We start from the raw sequence: 11,246 nt of genomic DNA on the forward strand, positions 1-11,246 counted from the left end.
CAGTTCATGTTGAAACAAAATGGCAGCTACACAATTTTTCAGTTGGAAATATGCCCATGTTCTGATGTCTACGGTTTACAGAATAAATCAATAGGCAAACTAAGGGTCCTCTGAGCAGCGATTCACTGCTTTTGTTTAGGACAGGGGTTCTGAATACAAGTGCCCACGCGGCCACTCAACTCCAGCAGAGAGTTGTCCCGTAGAGAACCGGGCTCGGTGCTGCTAGATCTTCTAATTTTTCCAGAGAAGCTGGAAATCTATTTTTTCCTGTGAAATGGCTGGATTTTTATAAGTAACCAAAACTCAGTATTCTTAAAACTCTTTAGGATAAATCAAAACACATCTATAAACTGACGTAACACACACTGCCCATTTACAACTTGTATTTTGGTTTCCCAAAGAGGGAAAATACTAACTAGTTAGTTAAAAACTAGTTAGCTAACAACTAAAAAAATGGCCTCTCCCCATAAATCTCAGTCAAAACAGTGAGAAAAGCCTTACTTGTATTTAACTTGATGTTCTAGTACTTGAAAGCAGAAAAACTTTATGTGATCATCACTGAAAAAGAAAAAAAGGGAAATTAGACAAGCAGAGTGTGAATTGCAGAAAACAAATCAAAACCAAAATATTAACGAACAACACAGTCAAAACATTTCTCCAACTAGACCTTCGGCTTGCTTTCTACTTATTTTCATTTATTACATTCACATGCATTTGTTTAAAAAGCTAAGAGAACTTTAAGTATTATACAATATTCAATAGTTCCATTAAATCTGGTGAGCAGAATATCCAAAAAAATTAAGATGCACTCTAAGCATAGTGCTTTGCAAACAGAGGCATTCCCCCTAAATTCCAGATGTTAGGATTCCCAGAACAACTTCTCCATTTCACAATAGAAAGGCTAGGTGTAAAATGACAAATGGCAGAACAGTCAGAGACTGAGGCCAATCAGAGATAGTCATCAGAGTCATCTTAAAATTCAACCTTAGACAGTTCCATTTTCGCCATATCCAAAACGAGCAGGATCACCTGGGCTGGCAGTCTAGCCTCAAAATTCATACAGAACACCAAGTTACAGATATACTGCCCTTAGAAATGGGGAGCAAAAATCAGCATCCACCAACCATCCACCTTCAACTGTCTCTCTAGGGGAGATGCAGAGTTGCAGTGAAGCAGCTATGAACTCGGACAGAGTCCCTTTAGTGAACAACAATCTGTTCATCCAAGACAGCTGGGTCAGGCCAGGCTCAGCCGTGGAATTTTTCATAAATGAGGCTGGTTAATATAGAACGGAGATGTTATCTTAATTTAGACTACACGAATTAACCAAAGTAAATTCACACATAAGATGATAAACTTAATCTTTTAAAAGTTTTTTTTTTTAAATTAGGTTTAATTAGCATCTCTCCTAAGACCTTAGAGTTTCTATTCTTATCATGGATAACACTGAAGCCTTAACTAATTACACAAGACTTAGATTTTCCACTCAAAAAATAAACTACAGGATCCCGTTAATTAACAGCTGGTCCTTATTTACTCTAGGACATATGATAGATTTCTCAAAACCAACTTTCACTAAACTGGAGCACTTGGTTTCGGCTATAAAACATAGCGACCGATACCCGCACAAGAACTCCAGCTAGGAGCCATCACTAATCCCACTGGCATCAGCTCCTACCAGAGTTGTCTCCTTACAGCTAGTCAGTTGTGTTTCCCCAAGCCTCACTGTGCCAGTTGTACTAGTTTTGTAATTAAGTAACTTAACTGACTATCACATTAACTAATGAAATGAGCATGATGAGAGTTCCTGTTTTTGTAAAAATTAGGTTGAATGCTTTACAAAGACTTCATAGAAAGTCACACTGCAGGGAGGAAAAACCTTGTACACATGTGCTGTGTGCTACGTAACCAGAAGACTTGGAGAGGTGGGGGCAAAGAATTAAAAGGTCTACGAATCTGCACTCATTGTTTCTCAATCCACTACAGAGACCCCAAGTGGAAACTATAGAGGACGGATTACGGGTGTGATCGACGTAAGAATGATGAAGTGAATGCTAGTGCACAGACATGAAGAAAAGACCTTGGTCCAATATCAAGAGATTTGTAACTGAATGTTTATATACTTTAAATTAAAATAAAAAATTAAGATACATATAATTTATGATTACTTCCTTTACCAACTTTTTAGAACACCAACTATCACTCCTCATAAGAAGATAGAGAAGTTTTGACTGTACCAAATTCCAGTTGGGATCTGCTGCCAGGTACACAGCGGAAGGCAAAGGATAGTTTGACTGAAAAGTCCCAGATTGGCCAAATTATTTATTATTTTTCTCATTTCTACACTGAATGGTTTTCCACAACAGAAGTCATAAAATGTTTTTATGAAAACATTTTCCAAATACAGGTAAATTTAACAGTCCTGTCAAGTTCACAGAAATTTAAATTCTTCTAAGAGGCATGCAAATTTTGGTTTAATTACCTGTATGTCCTCTGAGCTAGAGCTTCTGCACACACCTGCCAGGCATCTGGGGAAATCTTTAACTGCTCAAAATAAGCGAGGGCCTGTAAGATAGCAAAGCAGAAAATGCATTTGGAACAGTCAATCTCAATGCCCCGCCAATACAAAGCAAAATATTCTCGGAGTAGCAAACCAGTAACCAATCAGTGAATCCAAAGAAAAGTATCTAAAACATTGCATTCAGGTTTCTGAATATGTGCAACTTAGTGATCATTCCTAGAAAAAATGTTAAGTAAAAAATAAATTCCATCAGTTAGATAATCAAACCTGTTTCCTTACAGCAAAGGAGACAACACAAAAATGCCCTGCAGACATCACTAGGTTATTAAGAGGATCGAGAGAGAAAACATAGAAGTTGTCTGTCAAGTGCTATACTACTGAGGTATATGCAATTATAAAATGGTATATAAAGGGTATTTTTCCTATTTAATAGCAAATATGCTATTAAAGGGAAGATGGACCTGGCCACCCACTTCTGAAACAAGTGGCCATGAAAACTGTATCAACAGCAGAGGAGCATTGTCTGATACAGCGCCGGAAAACGAGAAGATGGCGCAAAAAGACTGGGCAGGGTTCCACTCTGCCGTCCACAGGGTCGCTAGGAGTCAGAGCCCACTCGACGGCACTAACAACATGCTACTACAGAGGTGACTGTAAAAGACAAAACAGACTCTACGTCATTTAATCTACTGTTACACAGAAGAGCATTTCAATTCTTCAACTACATCATGTTAGTTCCCTAAGAAATGAGATTAAAATTGGAGTACAACTGCACGATACGAATTTTGGGAAAGTACCAAATAACTGAACAGGTCAAAGCTTTATGAGATGTAGTTCTCATCCCTGTGTTCATGAATTCAGGGCCTGGTTATGAGAGCAAGTGTACTCTAGATGGATGCAGCACCGAGTCCATACGCTCTCTGACGGCTGGGAAAACGGGAGGCTTCTGCTACTCTGTTCTATAGGCATGTTGCAACTGGCATTAATGAGACACACAGGTTTCACACCTGACAACGGACAGTAACCTCAACAACCTGTGAAAAGTATCTCAAACAGCCAAGAAAATCACACACAAACTAGAACCCCTGCTAGATCATTTTAAAGCAATTATGTACAGATACAAACCTTGAAACCAAGTTGAAGGAATATTAAGCATTAGAGGAAACTAATTTCAATTAGTCAATATTTCTTAAAACTGTGGTTTGTGCCTTATTAGTGATGAAATCAATTTTATCAGTCTTGATCAGCAATTTAAAAAATGAAACAGAGTAGAGAATATCAGAGTGCATTATACTTGGTAAGAATAACAATAATTTTGTGTAACTTGTTTCAGTTATATATGTGTATTTGTATATACAGAAATAAATACATACACACATATACACTGGGTCAAGATGTAAAATTATTTTTTCCTTTGGATTAGAAGTTAAAAAAAAAAAGAAGCAAAAGAGCCATCATATTTAGATGATAGTTTCCTGTATTATGTAAATGTATGAATGAGGGAATGGGTTTTCAAACATGGTTTCAACCGCTGCTCCCACCACGAGAGAAGTAGGTAAATGAAGATGAGTAGATGAAGGTTGCCAAATACTATTTTAAGTGTAAATAAAGGCTATCTTTAGAAATTAAGAACATAGGAACTGAAGCAGCAGCAAAATAATCTAGTTCAGTTGTTGTCTAACAATATTCCACGAAACCTAGGGGTTCCTATAGCTCAAGCGCCAGGGCAGGGGACAAGGTGGAAGTCAACCATGTATGTTGCACTACCACCTAATATTTCACTCACCAAATTCAGCTGCTAGAATTGTCACTGATATACCATCTTCTTTAAATAACAGTAAGTTTTAAGCCAAAGACAGATATTCTATTTTTCAAAAAGTGAAAATAACTTGAAAGTTTTTGGTTTTTAACTAATGTCTTTGCACTCTGAATCCATGTGTTACTAGCATTTTTTAAAATTTGTGGCAATGATGAAGTCAAAGCCTTTATCAACTAGTTCTTCTATCTCATACCTTCTTTCTAATGCTCTACTGTCTCTAAGTGGCAACAGAGTCAGTCCAGCTACTTTACTGCCCATGTAGAAAACAAGAACTACAGACAGACACCTGAGAATGGGGGTTGGCAGACAGTCATTTATCTTACCACCAAACTGAATTACGCTCCCATGACTCCTGAACTCCAACACCAAGACTATCAGAATTCACTTTTCCTTAAGGTTCTTTCTTTTTCATCCTAATTAATTGTTACTCAGGTTGGCTTAATGGGATATCAAATTAAGCCTGGACCAGGATGCTTAACATATGCATGTGACTGACCGACCCATTTTTTTTTGATGAAAGCATCCCTTCTGTATTAAAATCACTAACAATGTGTAGGTTTTACTTTTCTGAAAAACAAAATGATGCACATTTAAAAAATTTGTCAGATGGTGGAATTTAATAAAAAACAAAAGATTTCAAAAAAGGCCCATAAAAAATAACAGTGAAGTCTATCTAACAACTAAACAGAGTCAAAAGCGTTTAGTTACAGTAACCATGCAACACCAAGCCAGACCAGGGGGATGACTATGATGCTTCAACTCTGTGACTAAGGGTTGGAGGGCAGGTAGCTTCAACTCCCAGGAAAGGAGACATCTGTCCACACATAGAAGACATGGACTTGGAACATCTTTTGATGCCCTAACCTGTTTGATAGGTATCTAGTAATTAGCCAGATATCTATTTTTTATTTTTTTATTTTATTTTATTATTTTTTGTGTGTGTGAGGAAGATCAGCCCTGAGCTAACATCTATTGCCAATCCTCCTCCTTTTATTTCCCCAAAGCCCCAGTAGATAGTTGTGTGTCATAGTTGCACATCCTTCTAGCTGCTGTATGTGGGATGCGGCCTCAGCACGGCCGGAGAAGCGGTGCGTCAGTGCGCGCCCGGGATCCGAACCAGAGCCGTCAGCAGCAGAGCGCGCGCTTAAGCACTAAGCTACGGGGCCGGCCCTAGCCAGATATTTAAATCTCAATTCCTGTTATTTCCCTCTCTCTGGAGGGCTGGTTACTTACTTAACAGCAGAGGCATGCACATGGTACTATGTTAGAAATTGAGATTTTTTTACTACTTAAAAAAATTCCCGCTTAAAAGCAGAACAAAAACTGCCATAATACTGAGATTATAGTGAGACTGTTAACCTCGTTTAGCTCATTCATAAAACATATCCTTTGCTATGGGAGTAGAAAAAAGAAGAGAAAATGCCTCTCCTTCCACTTACCCTATACTTCAAACCACCCACAGGTCTTTAAAAAATTTAATTACGGGCTTGTTCTGTAGATTCTTCTTTTATCATTCAGCTATAGACATGATTACAGGTGAGGCTACATTATGTTTAATTGCTTACATTTACCCAAATATCCCAGCACCTCATAATGGGTTCCTTATCATGGCATCATTTTACGTAACCTAAAACATGGCATATCATAACTGCTTATTTACATGTCTGGCTGTACTAAATAACAAGGATGTTAAATATCACTAACATGAGAGCTAAACAACTTGTTTAGACCAAGCCAAGCAACGAAAAAATAAAATATGCATCTCTGCTACTATGAAAAGTCCCTTGAACAATCCTTTGCATTACAACTTTTAAATAATTAGAAATAATGACTGATGTGACATAAAGACCTACCTTGAGTCACATGAGATTTTAATACTTTCGTCGAGCCAACTAAACAGAAAATAAATCACAACACTGTTTCTGTATTCAGAATATGTTCAAACACCTCAAATTTGTCTCTATTCATTTCTACCCAAATTAAGCCTTTATCATCAAATGTATTTTTTATTCAAGTCTCCTAATGCAATCTGTGGCAACACGGTTTAAAAAATGATTAAGCCAACTCAACTTACCCTTTGTCTGAAGTCGGAATCAGCATTTGGATTTAGCCCTAAAAGAGCCTGTTCATCCATCCCGGCTATCCTTGGAGTTCTCTGATTACGATAGGCGTGCCCTCTGATCCCACAGAAGACTCCACAAACATCTGCACACACACACACAAAGTTGAAGGAAAAAATACTTAACAAAATGGACGCTTCTCCAGAAAATCATAACAAGTGGATAACATTATACAAAGAAGTTTAAGTGTGAAAAGAACTTCTTTTGAAACTATGCAAGTTACAACTAAAGGAGCCTAAGTCTCAGAAGAGTGGGCCTGCTCAACAGGCCAGGAATGTGTCATTTCTAAAAATCTTAAGTATGCCATTAAGGTTCTCAAATTTTCTTATTTTTCAAGATCATCGATATAGAAAATAATTATTTTCTACTTTAAATAGAAGTATCTAATTTATGCAGTTGTTACTTACTATCTCTAGTACTTAAAAGTGCAATTGTGCAACTAAATTAAGTAAAAAAATGACAAACCCAGATCTTATTATGAGAATTATAATCTGATGACTTCCATTTATCAATATCACAAACCTTTCTTTAAAAAGTTAGAATGGCTGACTAAATAGTGACTTCAGAGTTCAATATCCTTATTGGAGTGTTTACCACGAAGAGGAAGGAGTGGGAGAGTGAAAAATCCATCATTTAGCTTCTGAACAATGGGCTAGCTCTGCCTTTTACAGGTGTCCGCTCTTGCCAGCCCATCTAGAAATGTATTTCAAAAAATGTTTTTTAATAGTGGCTATAAAAACTGACAATTTAATACTGACTATTTTTATTTAAGAATTTTTTTAGTCTCTGGAAAGCAATGCACCTTTTCACAATATAAGGTCTAACAATCTCAAATAAGAAAATGGCAAGCCCCAAAAGGCCACCTGGTTTTTGATAGAATGTGTATTTATTTGAAGAAACAAGGAACAGACTCTAAATCATGCAAAAATTACATTTATTTTCAAGACCTATGAGCTGGGAGACCAGGCCTTACTACTCCCATTAAAAGGCTGTGGGGCTTTTTTTGGTTTAATTATCATAACCAAAGAGAAGATCAGAGGCCAAGAGACTAAGAGGGGGAGGCAGCCTTTTTGGAATGATGAGGGCAGGATCTGATCCAAGTCAGAAGACCCCTACTACAACGTGCTTTTCTTCTTCCCCTGGGCCCACCTGATTCAAATGATAAATCAGGATATGTGCTGAGAGCCTCAGAGAAGAGAGCTCGGCCTCTTCTGGCCCTTTCTGTCACCGTTACTATCAGACCTGCAGATTACAGCAAGGCAGTGTAGCTCCCCACTGCCGTCAGGATTAAAATCCAAACACTTCTGAATGACTCCTCACCATTCTGTACCCCAACCCAGCAAAGCCAGTGGTATTCTTCCTTTCATCTTTGCACACCCTGCTCTTTTCTTGTTACTTGGTTAAGCCCTGCTTGTCTTTCAGAATTCAGCTTAGAGGTTCTCTCTTTCAAGAATGCTTCTTTGACCCTTGTCGGACTCTCCCAAACCGGATTAGACACTCCTCCTAAGTGCTGATATGCTGTCACTGCCTGCTTACTAGTTTTCTCTCATTAACCTTAAAGGGCAAGGACTGACTGTCTCGAATATTCCTCACTACGTCCCTAGGACATAGTAGAGCATAGGTTTTGGATTTGGAAAGAGCTATAATTCAGAGCTAGGCACCTGTGGGACGAGAACTACTCAGAGCATTCTAGATTTATCATATCATACTAGTAAACCGGGATTTTGAACAGATGGGGAAACAAAAAAGGCAGTAGTTTTCTTCCGCCACCCCCAGCCAAAAATGGCAAGAAAATCTGATGACGATTCCCCTGAAAAACGCACACAGAGAAAAGACAATCTGAGTTTCTACGAATCCCAGATTGAGCAGTCTTATAAAAGATTCCTTGAATTTGGCACGGCTTTAGGGAAAACTGCTTAAGCTTGGTAAAGTCACTTTGATTGCAATAACGGAAACAGCAAGTAGTCCTAAGAAAAAATATGGCAAATAAAACAACCTAAGGAAACAAACTTGCTACAGTTGTCAGTACAGAAACTCCCACAGAGAAGGCACTTGGATAATAATCAACATGCAATGGAACATGGTCAATTACCAACGTGCGTGCAAACAACTGAAAAGTTACAACCTGCGCAAAAAGGTGACAGTCTTCCAGTAAAAGGTTTCGCACGAACACAATGTTCTAACACGGCATAGCCATGCAGGCTTAAACATCTGTTACAAGTTGCCAAACACTTGAATTACGCATCTAGTAAATGTTCTGGGGGAAGGTGAGCCACATCCTTAAAATATTGAGCCCTAACCTTTCCTGGATAGCCATTAAATCAAGAATCAAACAATCTGGAAAAATTCCTCCACACCTACTGAAGACTGTTCCAAGACCAGGACTGAATCTCCCCAGCCTTTGAACACCACGCTGACAAGTCGCTTTAACATACTGTCACTTCCTCCAGTAACAACTAATTAACACTTTCTAGATGTACTCTTTTCTTGTGGTTACAGGGAAACATCACGCTTTTCTACTCCCGCAGAACTGCGAGGACGGGAAGAGAAGAAATGGCGTGTCCGTGCTGGCAAATTACGACACAGAAATAATACTTTTTTTTTGTCCTGGGGCTGGGGGGTGAATCAAGTTTGAGGTCTCTGCGTTGAAACTGGTGGGACACGCTACAACTACTACCGATGGGTCTGGCCACTCTTACTACATGGGGGCCACCGGCCCCTGGATGCCGACCCTCCCCGGCGGGCCTGGCCCCCTTCCTTCCCCCGGATCCCTCCCCCGAAAGCAGCCTCGTGGCAATGCGGGTGATGAAACACCCGGCAACCGGCGGCCGCGCACTCGGGACGCGCTCGGCGGCGGCGGCGCAGCCCGCCCCCCGGCCCCCGGCCCCGGCGCACCGCACGGAGGGCCCCGGCGCACCGCACGGAGGGCCCCGGCGCACCCCTCCCGGCGTGCGGGGGCCCGGGCGGCCCGCCCGCCCGCCCCCTTCCCGCAGCCCCGCGCAGACCGAGTCCCCCAAGCCCCGAGTCACCTTCCCTATCACTCCATCCCGCCTCCCCGCCTGCACTCCCGAGGGCCGGGCGGCGGAGCCGCGCCGCGCGCAGGGAGCGGGGAGAGCGGCCCTGTCCTGGTCGCCCGCGTCCTCGGCCGAGGGAGCTGGCCGCGGCCTGGCGCCTCTCGCCGCTCCGCGTCCCCTGGCGCCTTCTCCTGCGTGGCGCCGGGCCGGCACGCGAGCAAGCAGGCGGGCGGGGTCGGGCCCCAGGAAGGGAGAGAGCGCGAGGGCCGGCTACCGCCGCCGCCGCCGCCGCCGCTGAGTCAGCGCGAAGCGCGCTCCCCGCCTCGGCGCCGCGCGGGCCAGCGCCAGCAGCCTCATGGAGAGTGCGGGCCGGGCCGGGGCGCGCGCCTACAACTCCCAGCATGCAACGTGCGGGCGGCGCTTCCGGGCGGCCGGGCGCACACGCGCTCCCGGGGGGCGGGGTCGCCGAGGCCCCTGGTGCATGCCGGGATGGGGCGTCTGGCAGGGAGGGGCGTGCGGCTGGAATCCCTCCGCGGCTGCAGAGACCCCTGCCTCCTCCCCGGTCCAAGCCGCCGGGCAGGTTCGCTCAGCGCCTTCCATAAGGGCTTCTTCAGGTAGTTGGGAGCTTCGAGTACCGAACTCCCGAGGTCCGGTGACGTGGTGCAAACCACGTGCGATCAGTTGTTTGATTGCTCTTTTGTGGCCCCACGTGCTCGGAGCCCAGACGCTTGAGGATCCGCCGAGAAGCGCCGAGAACTTTTAAATTTCACTTTAAACGTGCTAATATTTTGTCGTTCGTGAAAAGGACAGCATTCTTAGGAAGTCCTACTCGTAGGTTCCTTCTGTGGTACTGTCACTTCGTTGATTTATCCACCGACTCATGATTTATTAATACTGCATTGAGGCCCAAGCTGCATAGATTCGAATGCCAGCCCCCTGCTCACTCGTTGTTGACCTCAGTTTCAGGCACGTTACATAATCTATCTGTACCGCAGTTTACTCATCTGTAAAACGAGAGTAATGATAGTCCTGACCTCAAAGGGTTGTGTGGATTGAGTTAATACATGTGTTTGGCGCACGATAAGTGCTCGATAATTAGATTTCATTGTTGGTTGTTCAGTACGCACTGAATACAGACTAGGTTGCGGTCACCGAGACTACGGCGAAGAACAAACAAAAACTTGGGAGGGGAAATGGAAAAAGAAGTAGAATAAAATTAATGTAACAATTTGTCAGTTACATTTATTTAGTGACGCACCATGTTCAAGGCACTGCAAGAGGCATTTCATATGCAGTATAAGATATCTTGAGTCACTTTTACATCACGTTTGTAATTTACTTGTTTAAAATGTCAGGCTAGGATTCCTGTCCTATCTGTCTCAGTGTATCCCCAGAGTCTAGCCCAGGATCAATAAGCGGATAACTGCATGGATTCTTACATTAGCTGTGGCCTGTGTGGGTCAACCATAGAGACGCCATACTAATCCTGGTCTGAGTGGCTCCAAAGTCTTTAATATATTCGTTATATTCCACTGCTTCATCCTAAAAAACATCAAAATACAGTGTATTGTAATTTACCTTTTTCATTTGTAAGTTCATTTTGTGGATACTTCATATGTTAAATATCATATGATGCTTATCTACAGCTTATCTAGTATCTACAGCTTATCTATAGTTTGTCTAGTAACATTGGCCCTTTATGGTAGTTCAAATACCTAGGATTGTAAAAATCTCTCAGTTTCGTAAACTCATTTCAAGACAAATAAGGAAGC

At 42.1% G+C, this 11,246-nt stretch overlaps 1 protein-coding gene across 3 annotated transcripts in view; it reads right to left on the bottom strand.

Moving 5' to 3' along the window:
- Nucleotides 1-9,773, bottom strand: part of XPOT (exportin for tRNA) — a 34,808-nt gene extending 25,035 nt beyond the window's left edge. The window contains exons 1-4 of one of the 3 annotated variants that reach the window (XM_087442082.1): nt 9,490-9,773; nt 6,415-6,545; nt 2,483-2,565; nt 502-558 (exon numbers count right to left, since the gene is read on the bottom strand). In XM_087442082.1, coding sequence (XP_087298208.1) covers nt 502-558; nt 2,483-2,565; nt 6,415-6,474 — 200 coding nt within the window. In that variant the 5' untranslated portion in view covers nt 6,475-6,545; nt 9,490-9,773. The remainder of the gene's footprint in view (nt 1-501; nt 559-2,482; nt 2,566-6,414; nt 6,546-9,489) is intronic. The other 2 variants (XM_087442083.1, XM_087442081.1) reach the window with 2 other exon arrangements.
- Between the last annotated feature and the right edge of the window lie 1,473 nt (nt 9,774-11,246).

Source organism: Ceratotherium simum, chromosome 17 (genome assembly GCF_057802395.1).
Source record: "Ceratotherium simum simum isolate JZ-2026a chromosome 17, ASM5780239v1, whole genome shotgun sequence".
In the NCBI taxonomy this organism is placed as follows: Eukaryota; Metazoa; Chordata; class Mammalia; order Perissodactyla; family Rhinocerotidae; genus Ceratotherium; species Ceratotherium simum.